This window comes from Miscanthus floridulus, chromosome 6 (assembly GCF_019320115.1).
Source record: "Miscanthus floridulus cultivar M001 chromosome 6, ASM1932011v1, whole genome shotgun sequence".
Classification (NCBI taxonomy): domain Eukaryota; kingdom Viridiplantae; phylum Streptophyta; class Magnoliopsida; order Poales; family Poaceae; genus Miscanthus; species Miscanthus floridulus.
In genome coordinates, this window is record NC_089585.1 from 37,625,923 (window position 1) to 37,641,494 (window position 15,572).

At 43.3% G+C, this 15,572-nt stretch overlaps 2 protein-coding genes across 3 annotated transcripts; one reads left to right on the forward strand and one right to left on the reverse strand.

The window, feature by feature from the left end:
- Positions 1-1,285: 1,285 nt before the first annotated feature.
- LOC136460500 (uncharacterized) lies at positions 1,286-14,281 on the forward strand. The gene is made up of 2 exons (XM_066460165.1): positions 1,286-1,927; positions 14,216-14,281. The coding sequence occupies exons 1-2, from the start codon at positions 1,286-1,288 to the stop codon at positions 14,279-14,281; spliced, it is 708 nt and encodes a 235-aa protein (XP_066316262.1).
- Positions 2,329-8,576, reverse strand: LOC136458095 (COP9 signalosome complex subunit 2-like). 2 transcript variants are annotated; one of them, XM_066458090.1, is made up of 12 exons: positions 8,421-8,576; positions 8,190-8,316; positions 6,663-6,741; positions 5,384-5,624; positions 5,232-5,306; positions 5,005-5,139; positions 4,123-4,310; positions 3,934-4,002; positions 3,767-3,857; positions 3,341-3,475; positions 2,851-2,963; positions 2,329-2,760 (listed from the first exon to the last, which is right to left on the reverse strand). In XM_066458090.1, exons 2-12 carry the CDS (start codon positions 8,314-8,316, stop codon positions 2,670-2,672), a joined length of 1,344 nt encoding a protein of 447 aa, XP_066314187.1. In that variant the 5' UTR covers positions 8,421-8,576; the 3' UTR covers positions 2,329-2,669. The 2 variants fall into 2 exon arrangements, with proteins under 2 accessions (XP_066314187.1, XP_066314188.1); XM_066458091.1 differs by having other exon boundaries at positions 8,224-8,316; positions 8,421-8,574.
- Positions 14,282-15,572: the final 1,291 nt, after the last annotated feature.

Sequence of the window (15,572 nt, forward strand, 5' to 3'; positions counted from 1 at the left end):
AATCTTAATCCAAATAAAAAATATAAGATAGTTTGCGGTAGTTTTTTTCCTTTTTCCGTTTTTTAGCTTTCCTTTGTAAACGGTCGCTCTTTCTTTTCCGAGGCTTTTATATGTGTCATTAAAAAAAGTTTGTAATTACACATAGATCATTAAAAAAGTTGACCGCACACATATACCACCGTTCTGAACTTCTTTGCCCTCCAAGCCATTTCGTCCGTTTTTTGCTATTTAACGGTGTCAAACCGATAGGTGAAATGACCATTTTACCCACGGTGGGAGTCCGTTTGTCAGCCACCCAAACTCTCTTTTTCTCTCTTTTCTCTTACGCCTCTGTTCCGCGCTCCCCGTGCTCCTGCTCGTCGTCGCGGCGCAGGCGGTGTGCTGCTGCTTCCCCTTCGCGGTGGTGGAGCTCGTCGTGCTCGCGGCCGTGGGCGTGCCCCCCACGCTGTGCCGCCGCGCGCTCCGTGCCCGGGCGAGGTGCAGGCGCGCCTCCCGCGCCGCCGCGGCCAAGAAGAAGGATATGGCGGGGATGGGCAGGGTGAGCAAAGGGGAGTTGTAGCAGTCGAGGGTGGAGCTCCCCCCGCACACCGACACGAGCCCCGAAGGCGACGACAAGGGCCCCGGTGTGCAGGGAGGCGGCCTCGTCCCCAACGACGGCGGCGAGAGCCAGGAGGAGGCGCGCGTGGAGCTGCCACAGCCGGTCCTCGCTGTGGATCTGCCGCAGCGCGCGTAGAGGTGACGTGAGGAGGTGAGCTCCGGCCACCGCGGGCGCGGGGGAGCTCCGCCCCGGCCGCTGCGGGCGCGCGCGGGCGAGCTCCGGCCCGGCCAGCCGCCACGGGCGCGGGGGAGCTCCGCCCCGACCGCCGCAGGCGCGCGCGGGCGAGCTCCGCCGGGGGCACGCGCGGAGAAGAGAGATGAGGTCGAGTTTGAGAGAGAGAAAGAGAGGATAGGGATGAGAGGTGTATTATGAACTTTTTGACAGACCTGACCCACTTATCAGGACTCTCAAATGGTGAAAAATGAATAGAATGCGGATGAAATAGTTTGGAGAGCAAAGAAATATAGAATAATGGCATATATGTGATGTCATCTTTTTTAATAACCTATGTGTAATTACAGACATTTTTAATGACATACGTGTAAAAGCCTCTTCATCTTGCTTCTTCTTCCTTTCTGATAAAAAAATACGATTCTTGATTTTTGCCCGGCCGGTTTAGTGTCTGAGGCCCGCAGCCCACCCACCAGTGATCTACCCACCCTCGTCGTCGTCGTTGGCGGCGACAGGATGGCGCGGGTCTCCACGGTTGCTCTTGCGGCGGCGGCGGCGGCGGCGGCGGCGCTGCTGGTGTCGCTGCCAATGTTGCTGGTGTCGCTGCCAGCCGCGGACACGTACGAGCAGGAGACCCGCCGGATGTTCGTGGAGTGGAAGGCCAAGTACAGAAAGACCTATAGATACGCCGGCGAAGAGGAGTGCCGGTATGCGGTGTTCAAGGACAGCCGCCGCCGCGTCGCCCGGTCCAGGGCCGCTGGGGTGACCACAACTGGCCTTAACAGTCTCAGCGCCAGCGCCATTGAGGAGATATACCGCGGGCGCGGGGTCCGGATGGGGGAGGAATCGTACGAGCAGGAGACCCGCCGGATGTTCGTGGGGTGGAAGGCCAAGTACGGCAATACCTACAGAGACGTCGGTGAGGAGGAATGCCGGTACAGGCTGTTCAAGGGCAACCGCCGCGTCGTCGTCCGGCTCAACGCCGCCGGGCAAAACGTGTACGGCCTCAACCAATTCGGCGACCTCACCAACGAGGAGGTCCAAGAACGCTGCTACCCGGAGAAGGAGGACCGAGAGCTGATCGCCAGGTGCCAAGCCGCTGTCCCCGTCCCCGACCCGGGCACGGACCCCGTCCATGGGAGGCTGTTTCGGTACCAGGTAATCATCTTGCTAGCTGTTTTTAGTTTCTTTATTATCATTGTTGTTTCCTTACATGTGGTTGATTACCATTTGCATCAAATGGGGATTATGGATTTTGTTTCCCGCTCCCAGGTACTAGTGCGTTAACACTTAGGCCCCGCCACTTCACCAACGCATCTACTCTCAACCTGAAACTTGCGTTTGGCTGGCGTCCTCACCACAACAGAGGCGATGCCAGAAGCGTGGCGCTCAATTCGCTCGTCCGACTTTTGGCAGGTTGTGGCGCAACAAGAGCTGTGGTCGCGCCACAAGTGCGGACACGAACCAAACGCACGCCAAAACTGCGGTGTGGTGCAGACACCAACCAAACACGCCCTAAACCAAACTTGTTCAATTCAGGTTCAGCGTGTGCAGGCAAGTTTGAAAGGTAAAGACGTCATCGCTGCAACTGCAATCAAAAAACAAGCAGAAGGGCATCGTTATATGTTTCCCCCTCTTGACATCTGGCTTTCGACCACTGTCATGTCTTGCGCTCTCAAAACACCAAATTCAGTTCAGAGACAACCTCCTAGTCAATATAACTGAAGAAAGCGAATATAATCCACCAGATCAAGCGCTTACATGGACATTTCACTTTACCCAGATCCAGGATTCTACTGCAAGCGTTGCCAGACAGTTCTTTTGCAGTTGCCCTCAAATCCCCAAAACAGGCTATCAACAATTCTAGGTGTGCAAAGCATACAGCAGCCATGATCCAGTCTCATCCAACTCTGTTGGACAATGTTTGGTAAATGGACTTCAGCTGAGTATTCCACTTGTCGATGGCATTGTACTTCCTCATCCCCTTGGACCTGCAAGAAGCCAAACAAATCAATATCTGAATCTGAGCACAAAATATTGTATACTAAAGTAACGGGAAAAATAAGTTGGGGGCTACACACCTTTCTCCACGCTCTAGTAGCTTGTTGACCTGATCTATGTGGCCTTGGATACGGTTGTCCAGGATGAGCGATACCAACAACTGCTCGACATCCTTCTCTGGGAAATTGAGTTCCTAAATGCAGATAATGATCAGATAATTAGTACCATCGATCACTGTAAACTTAGTTCTTAAATGCAGATGGTAATTGAATAATTCCTGCCACTGGACACTGTAAAAAGACATGCTTAGGAAAGATTGAAGCGCCTTGCAGGATAGTGAAGACTGACGAACATATCGTGCCACATGAGTGAAGCAAACAAGCATGTTTTCAATTTAGCTGCAGTGAAGGAATATAATACCAAGCCCACATGATCTAATCATCTGTATGACTTCTGGTAGAACAGAGAATTTTTTACACTTATACGGGAGGGTCAGTAAGAACCGTCCAACTAAATATTCTCAGTTGTTATTTTTCTGAATGTTGTGGACATGCAAGAGTAAATATCTACCTGTGAAATGAATGGTATCCTGATTCGAGTATATGGTTTAATAAGCTTGAGCAGCACTTGGGTTCTGATGTTCTTCAATAAGTCCTCAATATAGTTACGGATAAAATGATCATCCATTATTGTTCTTCTATTACTCTGCAAAAAAAAAAGTTGATAACACTTGCATTAGTACATAGAAAATAAAAGGGCGTACCCAGTGCAAAGAGCTCCCACTCTGTGCGAGGTCTGGGGAAGGGTGTTAGTGGCAAGCCTTACCCTCGCTTGTGCAATGCGAGGAGACCATGACTCGAACCCGGGACCTTCCGGTCACAGGCGGTAAGACTCTACCGCTTGCACCAGGCCCGCCCTTCATTAGTACATAGAAAATGAAGAGCTAAAACAATTCTGAAGAAATAACAAAAAGAGCATATAAGCATAGATGCTGACCTTCAGGATCTTTTCAAATTCCATGATGTCATTCTTCTGGTATGCTGCAATCAGGTTTGTCATTGCAAGGATTTCAGGATCATTCTTGTACCTGCAAGCATTCAAATTTTCAGGGTGCGAGGGAAATCAAGCTACAAGATTTATGCGGGGATCATCAATTGTCTTACGGCTTGGCCTCTTGTCCATCAAAAGGATTCACTTCAGATTCCATCAACATATTGGCAAGGACAAGATACCTAATGCACAGCAAAAAAACGAAAAATATATTTGTTGATATGTATATCAGTGTTTTAAAACTTATGTACCTATGAACTAAGGTCAGAAATAACTATTTAAGTTTAAATAAGTATAAGTACTTTAGGCATTGGATTCTCCGTGGATTGCCTGCTTCATCGTAGTTCTTGAAAGCTTCAAAGAAATCAGTCGCAGCCTCAGCCCACTGCCTCTCAGCCATATGCATCTTCCCACCACACTCACGAATTATACCCATGATTCTTGGGTGAGGTATCGCTGATTTGATGGAAAGAGCCCTTTGATACAATTCCTGCAGCAGCAATTCACTTCAGATTCAAATTAAGCACTTCAAGCAAACAACAATGTAAAGCAGGATTTTTGCACTGAATACACAACACTAAATAAATAAATGACATACTAGGACAGAAAAAAGCAATAGGGTAGAAACTAGAATTATCACTCCTCAGGGTCCAAGGCTATAAAAAGCAGAAAAGAAGAGATTGTCCTTTTTATCCTACGAATGCTGGTGTACAGAACATATTACTATCATAAAGAAGTGAAACATTCTCCCATAAATTGAGGTAAACTCAGTACTCTATCCAATTTCAGCTGTGGATAGCTAAATATTCTACCAGATTTAACATAGAACTTAGAATTCCATTCAATTTCAGGTAGCATAAGCATACAATTAGTATGTGGCAATTATTCTTACAAGTTACAACAGTAATGTACTAGATATATCACGCCCCTTTTTAAGCTAAGAGTGAAGATATCCTTTTATGAAACAAGACAACAAATATGAAGTTAGTATGCAATTGCATCTAGGGCTTTACATACACAGGAAGAAAACACCAGGTGGAGTAATTGAAAGCCACAATAAAGTGGAGAATAATAGAATAATGATTTTTCCGAAACATACGGCATCACAATTCACAACGATAATTTAACTTAAGATATTACCCAACAAAGAGTCACTTGCAAATAGGCAAACAAGGATGCCTTACCTTAAGCTTTTTGTTATTCTTTGTTTCAGTGTACATTTGGATTTCAATAGCATATACTTCCAAAAGCTGTGTGCCTTTCTTTTGATCATCAGAACCATCTTCCCTTTGGCAAGATTTATGCAGCTCCTTCAATATCTGCCAGTAAGAATGTAATTTAATAATACAGTTTAATATTACAGGCAAACTTATTGCATCAAAGACTATGACTAAAAAAGTGATCCAACGACCTTGCTCATGCGACCGTATTCGCCCATATCAAACCAAATTTTGCAAAGCTTCAAGTTTGTCTTGAACCATAATCTCTGTACAGCAAATAAAAAAGGTATAAGAACCGTTCAGCACATAAATTTGTTTTCTCATGTAATGCAACAAATATGACCTCATTTTTCGCTTCTTCAAGTACTTTCAGTGTTGTCTGGTAGAACTCTTGCAGAAGAGAAAAGTTCTGACTAGCTGATCCAGAAACAAAATCCATTATGTTGTTTATACATTTCTCGCTGTAGTTCCGAGTGACAGCAGATTTTATGTATGTTAACATCTCTCTATAGGCATCCATCATTTCTTTGTATTTCCCCAGCTTATAGTAAAGCTTGACAGTTTGTTTAAGAGCTTTAAATCCCCTATAAAGATAAAATTACAGAGTAACGCGTCAGAAGTGCAAAGATAAAAAAAAAATATGGTAGAATAATAAATAAGACATTTGCCTTCACACAAAAAAAGTGGCTGAAAAAACAATGTCGAATCATAATATATAAGTATAAAGTACCCAGGTTAGAGGAATTGAATCTTTTAACTTCCAATAGAAACTTAGAGCACAGTGCAACATGCAGTAATGTTCATGAAACACGTTTCGACAAAGATTTGTTCATAACCAGTATGGAACATGTTGAAACAGGGGAACCACAATCAAGCAGTTAATCAATAAACAATTAAGCAGATATTTGGCCAACCAAGCAAATCTAAAAATCCTTCACTTCCTCAGGGTTTCACTGGAGCCTACGCAACTTCAAGTTGGTTTCTATGTTTTAGACTTACTTTCCTTTTCCACATTTTTTCTCCAATTGAACCAAGTCTGCTCCAAGTCAATTTATAAACACGAGTTAAAAGCAGGCTTAATGCAATCCTGTCCTATCAGCCGATCCAGCCCAATTCCAGTACCACAGTTGTAAATAAATTTTACATACTAACAGTAACATTTGCACAGCTAAGTACAGCAGCTCACATCATTGAAGTACATATGTCCTTGAGATTTACATCATGAAAAATTGCTGACACTCAAATCATGAAGCACGAAAGCATTCTGTACCAATAAATATTAATTTGTCCCACAAGATTATTTATATTAGAGATGTCCTGGTCAACTGAATTTGAGAACATGTACTTTTGTAAGGCTCATCTTAGATCCTGTACTTCATGAAAAGGCCCAAAGCAAAAGCAAAAAAAAAAAAAAAGGCTAGTGATAGACAGTTTGCATACATAAGTATCCAAACCATCTCAGTATGATAAGAATAGTTTACCACCTATATTAGATTGGGTTTTGGTTTACTCAATGTTCACCAAGATGATCAATACACTTTACCATTTATACTGTCCCAGGAACAGCAAAAGCAAATGAGACAGATTAGAATGTTAAATAGATTGAATTCTGATACACTTACCATTCAGCCTTTTCAGGCTCCATACTGACTACTTGATCAAAACCAGCAAGTGCACCCTCCGGGTCTGTCTCGACCAAACCTGCCGAAATATAGTAATAACATTTACCATTTTGTATTCCTTTAACCTCACAATTTATGCATACTTCAGTCTAATCACACATATCAAAGAATAGCTACTGTTCCATGAACTAAAAGAGGAAGCACTAGCTGTAATAACTAACATTTTACTTCTAAAGAAAACAAGTCTGTTAGATGTTTTGAGGAAATGCTCATGTAGATTAAATTCATTAGTTACAAGAAACTGCAGATTGCAGAAAATATGAATTTAGGGCTCTGACTCCCACAATCTTCATATAATATATAAGTTATGACTAACAAACCTCTATATGACATGAAGAGCTATATAACAATTTACGTGAAAAAAGATATCTCTAAGTAACAACAGAGATAAATTGTCAAGTAAATCTTGCATACAGAAGCAATTCGTGAGATTAGTGGCATGCCATTCACATTGAAGGCCAGACAGTCACAGATTAATCCTTGAAGCAGAAAGGGTCAAAGGTCCAAGAATCATCCCGTAAATTAAGAATACTGTTTCAAATCAGATGCCAAAACAATGAGAGGCATGAAGCATGTGACAGAGTCTGACACAGACTGAACTATCTAAAGCACTGAAAATTTATGTTGGTGACTTCCTTACCTTTTCATGCTTCAAAATATGCATGAAGCCATGCTATTACTATTGTCTAAAATGTGGTCTGACTCTTAGAACTTACAAGTTGTTTGGTTGTATCTGTGGTAATGCAAATGTAAATGAAACAAAGCTACTGACGTTACCAGTGGGAGATAGATTTGAACTAATTCCATTTACATTTGCGTTACTGTGGAAGGAACCAAACAGCGCGTTAGAAGTGGTCTCCTAGGCAGCCGCCGAGCCTGGCTAGCCAATTTTTCCCACATAGGTGCTAGTCCAGCTGCCCGACTAAATGCCCATGGAGAGAATGCTTTTTTGGTAACGAACAAAAACACATGTCATGTATTTGGTGTTGCTGTGCAGTAGCTTTTTTTAGTTGTATATATAAAGTAAAATTCTGCATGAGCCAATTTTCAATTGTTAGCTACAGAGGAGACATCAACATTAAAAGAGCACACGGGCTGCTTGCCTAGTTAGCACACAATGGTAGTGCCTCCTTGTCGCAGTTGTGTACCACCATACAAAGAAAACTCGAACGAACAACAATCGGGCGAATACGACACCCCAGCATCCGCCCTTAATTAATTTGCCTTTATATCACCAACGACAATTGTGACCCTATAATAAGGCTATAAGCATGTCTTCAACCTCCTCATCTTAATCTTTTCTCACCAAAGAAAATAATTTTCCCCCACCAAAGGAATGAGGCATAGCTAAATTGGCAAGAGCGAAAAAAGTGGTATCCATCCATCGGGGAATGCGGATGTGCAACAAAAAAAAAAAGTGACTAGCATAGTTCCGTCGCGCTCGTTTCTGACTTTCTGAGAAATCACCTGACTCGCAAGTCGAAGGAGAAGAAGTTCCAACCTTTGGAGTTGTAATACTGGTTCTCGATGTCGACGTCCTGCTCCTCAGGCTCTTCGTCCGAGTACTCGAACCCGTAATCCTCCATGTCCGCATCTAATCACCATAACATCCACGATCAGGAAAAACTATTCGCAATACAACAAGGGATAGAGAATATAAGAAAACCTAAGCGCACGAATTGCAGGGAACGCAATTACCTGAGCCCATGGTGGCGGCGACGGGGGCAAGCAGGGGGCGCGAGGGCTAGGGTTTGTGGGAGGTGAGGGGTTTGTGCCTTTGTTGCGCACTTGCGCCTCGCGAAGAACAGATGGAACGACACACGAGAGGGGACGGGAAGCCAGAACAATTTTACGTTTAGGCCCCTGTAAAATATCAGGTTCCACGGCCCACGCCACTCCGGTGTCCGAGGTTGGAACTTGGAAGTGTTCTCCTTTTTCCCCCTTTTCTTTCTTCCCTTTTACTATCTTTTTATATATTTTTAATTTAGCACTATTTACAGTTATTTTTAATGTTTAATTTAAAAAATAATATTTTGTTATAGATATATGCCCGTGCATTATACCGAGGTCACTATTTTTTTAATTGTACCTCAGTAATCGGACGAGGACGTCTGAGCCTCTAAGGACTTCGTATTGGACGAGGGACACGTGGATCCGGTCTTTCATATCAGAATGCAGGTAGGACACGGATGTGTAAGCGGTGAGTTGAGGATCATTTGTATCGGGGCACGGATGCGTGAGCAAGAAACAAGACTTGATATCACCAAGTAAACGATAATGTTACAGTTTTTTAGGCGTAGAGAAAGAGGAGACACCCACTTTGGGCACCCTAGTAGCCTATATCTTTTATGCTAACTTGTTTATCTTATACATTACAAAAATAGCATCTTGCTTTCTTCGACTTCCTCCACCCATCTTGCACCACTATGCGCTCTGCATCGCCACCCTTACCTTTGCTAGCAAGTACCTCCCTCATCACCTCCTTCTACACCACCGCTAGCCCCGAGCAAACAACATCCTGCATCCTTCACCAGCACGTTGTTGCTCTCTCGTCGTCTCACATGTCACCTGTCACCACCACGTGGTTGTAGCCTCCCTAAGAGCATCCGCAGTGTGCTCATTTGCCCTAGGTTCTATAACAAAAGGATCTGGTGCCATACATTGCGCACGTCGCTCCTATACTCCAAAACAAAGGACCAGCTTCTATATATACGGCCTGTTCGCTGGTTGGTTTCTGGGCTGGTTTGGGCTGGCTGGTGCTGGTTTATTGTGAGAGGAAAACACTGTAGGCTGGCTGGTTTGGGCTGGCTGAAACCAACAAGCGAACAAGCTGATAGATGGAACCTGCTCCCATCAAATAAAATATATTATTCTCTCTCCCAATCTTTCTGCTCCCCTCAGGCATTGCAGCTGTAATGGGGAATGTAGCATTCTAATTTCTTGTTGTGGACCCACACCTCAATGATGGAGGCCGTTCCTATACACTGTGATATTTTGAACAAAATAAGCATGCTTCTATACAGGTGCCCTAAGGCCCTCCACAATATTAGGCTGCAGTGTACAGAGTAAAAGGAACCGAAGCTATCTCTTATGTGCTGCCTCAAACAATACATGTTCAAATAAAAAATTAGTATCTGTGCTAGCTCAAATAGGACGGACGTGCTCAGGTTCTGTCATGCATGTACAAAGATCAATAGTTTTTAATCAATCAAGCACCGAGGCAACTGCTTGCCCTGTTCCCACATTTTCTGGCACCCCCAGAAGGGCTGTTTGGAATGCAGGAATCAAAAACACGGGAATAAGAAAAAACACAGGAATAAAGTGAGTGTGTAGTGGTAAAACAGAGGAAAGGAAAAACGCGGGAAATGATTAGAATGGGTGTTTGGAATGCAGGAATCCATAACACAGGAAAAACGCAGGAAGTAACATTATTTTTTGTTTCTCTTCTCTTGCTATCTCGGTCTTCGTGAATCCATTGGTTTGGACTGGATGTTTTGTTTCCCGTGAAATGAACGTAGGTAGGAAACTTTCCTTTGTTTTACTGTTGAAGTTTTCTTCATTCCCAACAACATTTCTAGAAACCTTTTCAAATGAATGGATTCCTATAAATTTTCTTTGAAATTCCTTCGATCCAAACAAGGCCGAAGTTGGCATCTCCTCCTGCACTGTATTGAGCGATGCCCAAACTTCCTCCTCCATCTTTTAGTATCACTCAAATGACACGCTGTGGAAGGCCTAACCTTCCCCTTAGGCCCTCCACAATATATGCCCAAGTGATGCCCAAAAGAAGAGAGAGATGATTTTAGCACAGCTCCTCTCCACTGCAGCAGGCGGTTCCAATTGCAAGCGATGCTGAGAAAACAAGGAGCGGAGCAAGTAGTTGCGCCGGTGTCCAAATCGATAAAAAACCATTTCATTGGCCTACTACCCACACCAAAGCTACTCCGTGAGCCTTCATCTTTGCAACTTTTGACTACTTTTTCTTACAACGTGGGTCCCATGAGCAATGGCACCAACTCTCTCCACGTTGCAGCAATTGAGAAGCACTCCTGGTTGTACATGTAGGACCTGAAATTTTTGCTAGCTCCACTCCCACGCTGTGGAGGGCCTTTATGCCCAATGCTAGCAGATGGGGAGCGAAGCAAGTTCAAGCACTTAATAAAAAATATATGTTTGCATGAGGTAGAGAGAGAAAAGAGAGACACGTAGTGCTGAGCCCCGGAGAGAAAAGGCTGAACATGCTGGACACACTAGTGATGCCTTCCATTGCAACATGAAGTGATTCACGCGTGGGATCCATTTATCCTAGTTCAACCATCTCCGTTGTGGAGGGCCTCATTAGACTTAGCAGGCACAAAACCTTCATTCCATGTCGTAACTTCAAATTTTAATCAGAACACTGTGTAGAGCTCGTCAAAGTTGAAGTTTCAGTTGGAGACGAAGAGGTCATTAAATTTGGTGCGTCTTGATTTTTTTTTCACACATTGTCTACCTTCCCCCTTTTTCACTCCAAATCTAGAAATCTCTCGTTAGTTGTATATCCCTTCCCCTTTTTCCGCTCTCTCAATTGGTACCGTATCATTTTTTTATTAGAAGGTACATATCATAGAATTACAATATGAACTCACTAGCTAACAAAAGAAGTGCTGACTTCCTTTCCCCTTTAAGGCCTCGTTCGTTTTGGCCCGGAATGGCCCGGAACGTGGCCTGATCCGCCCGGATTGACATGGCCCGGTCCGAAGTCAGGTCGGGCTAGGATTGATCGTTCGGTTAGATATGGCCCGGAAAAGAAACGGGCCAGGTTTGGCCATTCCGCTCCCTCCACGGCCCGGAACAAAGCCACACCTCCTACCCTCCGGATCGGATCCTGGAGGGAGGCGGCGTGAGGTACGACGCGACGCGAGAACCAGAGGTGAGGCGACCATGAGCTCCCGCAGTGGAGGCGACGGCGGGGCGGGGCGGCGTGAGGCGACGGTGACGGCGACGACGACGCCATCGACTCCAGGCGTACATCCTTCCCCTTCCTCGTCCTTCTCGCCGGTGATCCCCTCGCTCTCCCCTTCTCTCCCCTTCGTCCGGACATGTATTTTAGGGTTCTTGATTTGGTTCTTGCGCGTCTCTTCTTGGATCCGGAGTATTTGGGTTATTTGGGTGCTGTTCGAGGTACACGGGGAGGCTAGGACGTGAGGAGTAGAGCTCGTGTTGAAGATGTTCGCCTGCAGCGATGAGATGCTTCTCCCGAAGGAGTCGTCGAACAGCTAGTGGTCCATGCTAGCTAGTTGCCGCTTTGTGTGTGTTCTTAGTAGATCTCAGGAGATGAATTTAAAGAGGAATCCCTATGAGGCCACGCTGACATTATTATTCTTTGAGCACCAGCCTGGATGTTTTCTTTTTCATTTGTGCGGCAATACTGTTTTAATTTGGATACATACATAATAGTATAATATTGATAAGATTGATAGTGGAGTACTGTACTTGTAAAGGTTATAGGCACGGATGATGTAAACCATCAATTGATGACTGCCAAACTAATACTCCAAACTGAATACTACTCCTAGTAACTTGGGTACAGTACTGGATAGCAGCATCTCGTCACTTTCAGAACAGGTTCAAGTGTGTAGGACGGCTCATGTGTGCTACATCCTTGTCTGCCAACAGTCGCTGGATTTCATCAGCTAGCGATAGCACCATGTGGAGCATAATCCTCTTGCCACAAAATGCTTTCTGGAGAAATTCACACTGCAAGTTCTGAGTACTAAATTTTTAATTTTCTCTTGCTTAATATTTTTATTTTCCTTCTATCAGCTAGTTGCAATTTGTAACTGGAATTGGATGCCTTGTCCTCAACTTGAATTGAATGTTACCAAACCAAAATTGATGTCAAAACTGTTCTAACTTAAGCTCCCAAGATTGATGTCAAAACTGTCTTTCAGAGTTTCAGGTTCAGGGTTCAGAGTTTCAGTATTTTCAGTCCAGCTCTAATTGTTTAGTTTAAATTATTATTAATATATGACTGTACTATTTATAATTATTAAAGTCAAACAACAGTTTGAAGCATATTTGGATCCTCAACTCATTGTAAATCATTGATCACTTGTCAACAAGAACTATACTATTTAGAAGAGCACAACTCATATGTATAGTAGGCAAGGCCTACTTGGCTATTTTTTTAGTAGATAGGTGCAGTACTGTTCATTCAGTCCCTTGATGAAGTGTATACTTAAACAAAAGACTGATCTCACTTGGTTGTGTGTGCATGCGTGTGTGTGTATATTGCGTGGGGCTGAAGGGGTTCTGCATAAATTTGTCTTTTTAATAGCTTGGTAGAATGGATACATTGCTGTGATGCAGCTATTGTCTCAATCTGCACATGATAGTCTAACTCGCATATTTATTCTCAAACTGCACATGATAGCCAGCAACAAATACACTTTTGTCTTTAATTTTTTGCCTCCTATCTAGGGAAGTTCTTTAGATCAATTATTTAGATCAATAGAAATGCAAGGAATGAAGGGCAGGCCTGGTGCAAGCGGTAGAGTTTTCTTTGTGATAATGGAGTGAATAACTCTAAAATGCTCAAATCAGTCTAAAACTCTGAAATCCTGCCTATTGTCTTTTTATCAGGATAATGGGGTGGGCATAAGCTTATGCTGCTGCTTGCAACATCTGAATATTCTATTTTTTCTAACATGTGTGTTTGAATTTTAGGCGTGGACTTGGTTTATGCTATATGCTTGTCTCTTCTCAGTTCTGTTATTATTTGGTTACTAACAAACCGGTAACATTGTTGTTATGCAAGCCAGTTACCGAGAAGTAGTAGTGACTACAATTGTAAAGTTATTTGAAATACTCAATTATCACCTCTATAGCCGGTTGCATGAATATAACAGGAGCCGGAGTTATATGCAGTTGTGTGCCTACTAGTGCTAGAATTATTTAAGGGAAGGACTTGAACTGTCAACCAAACTAGTAGGCCGACCAGTAGAGCTTTTACAAATCACACTGGTGAGGTGAATGGTCCAGTATCTCACTCTCAGCTAAGGTAGTTCAGAGCAAGGCTAGTTCCCGTCAGTTATTCATGTTATTTTGATATACTATATTTGTAGTTCTTTATCTCTCTATTTTGATTCTGGAGCAGTTCAGTACTTCAGTTTTTTTATGAATTCTGCGATGTCATTGATCACAAAGTGAGTTTCTGAATTCTGGAGCAGTTCAGTACTTCAATACATTATCATGCTGTGCATGCCACAAGTTATCCCATGAGCATGCTTATGTCCACTATCTCAGGGGGTAAGTATGTGTAAATGATGACTGAAGTTGGACCTTGCAAGTAGGCGTAGTTTAGCTGTCCACTCTTGCTCTTGTAGGACTTTGTCAGTATCATTAATAAAGTTGCAGGTCCAAATCTAGCTGTGCAATGCAATGAACTATTCCACTTGTTATTTGTCTAGCAATACTTTTTCTTAACAAATACCTTTTCTTATTACTTGTAGATCCCTCCAGCACCATTTGGAACTGAATTACTGGAGCAAGTGGGAGTTACAAAAGTCTATCACTAGAAGAGTGACCGTTGTGAAGTTGCTTCCTGTTTCTCGTAGATTAGTAGTAGTTCGGTAGTTGGGCACCAATATACCATGGTTAAAGTGGGAGCTCATCTTATGCCATGGGCACCAATATACCATGGTTAAAAGGGACTTGCAACTTATTATTTATGTTCAAGTTCAACAGCCTTCATGTTTATTTTGGATTCGGGTCTTCGATCCCTACTGTAGCTTTGGTACTGCACATTATCTCAATTTTTTTTTATGACAAGCACTTACATCTGTTTGTCAGGTCGTGAAATTTCTGTTGGGTTTTGCTTGGCATGCCAATTTGAATTGTTTTAAGCTTGATCATATTCTGTTGTGTTAGTTAAATGCCTGGATATGTGAACATGCTATCAGCAGTCCTGGATTCATCCCTAGCCAAACCGAACAACAAATAGGAGCCTCCTGGATTGGTTCTGCTAGGGAATGAAACCCAGACCTGGAATGAGTGACAACAAGGGAATCAACTAATTCCAGACCTGGATTGATTCATCTCCTGGATTGGATCCCCAGCTGCCGAACGAGGCCTAAGGCTCGTTTGGTTACGGCTCTAGGAGGCCAGGAATGGATCCGCTAGTGAAAGCTTATATAAATTAAAGTAACAATCCGGTCAGGATTTCTTCTCAGAGCTTATTCCTGGTGAAACGAACGTGACCTTAGGCTCCGTTCGGTTACCCCGAAACGGGTCGTTCTGCGCGGGGAACAATTCCAGGCTTCCAGCGTTATAGAAATTAGTGAAGAAATGGTTCGACCAGGAATCAATCCCATACAACCGAACGAGCTTGATGGGGATGCTTGGCATACTCAATCTCAGGGTTTTCCTAGAATTACTCATCCTAGTTTAGTAATTTCTACAAACTTTTGGAACTGGTTCCATGCACGCAATATTAAAAGGTATTTCATTGAGCAATTTTTGCATTATTTTAGACTAACACACATAAGCCTTAATCGTTTTATTGTTATTTTACAAACATCAATCAGGCATAGATTTCAAGGCTAGAGCATTGTCTAATAGGGCCATATATCTCTCTTATATATACCCAAAAAGTTGCAAGAAACGGTGACTAGCCTCAAAAGCAATATACAAGTGCCATTGGACGGACACTCTTATATCATGTATATCAATTCAATTTTGTTACATTAAACATATGCATTTTAACCAGTTTTTTTTAAATATGTGTGGTTTAACAATGCAAATGGTAGAGTTTCCGCATAAATCTCAGAGTATGATTATGATGAAAGGAGATAAGACGGTAGACCGTGT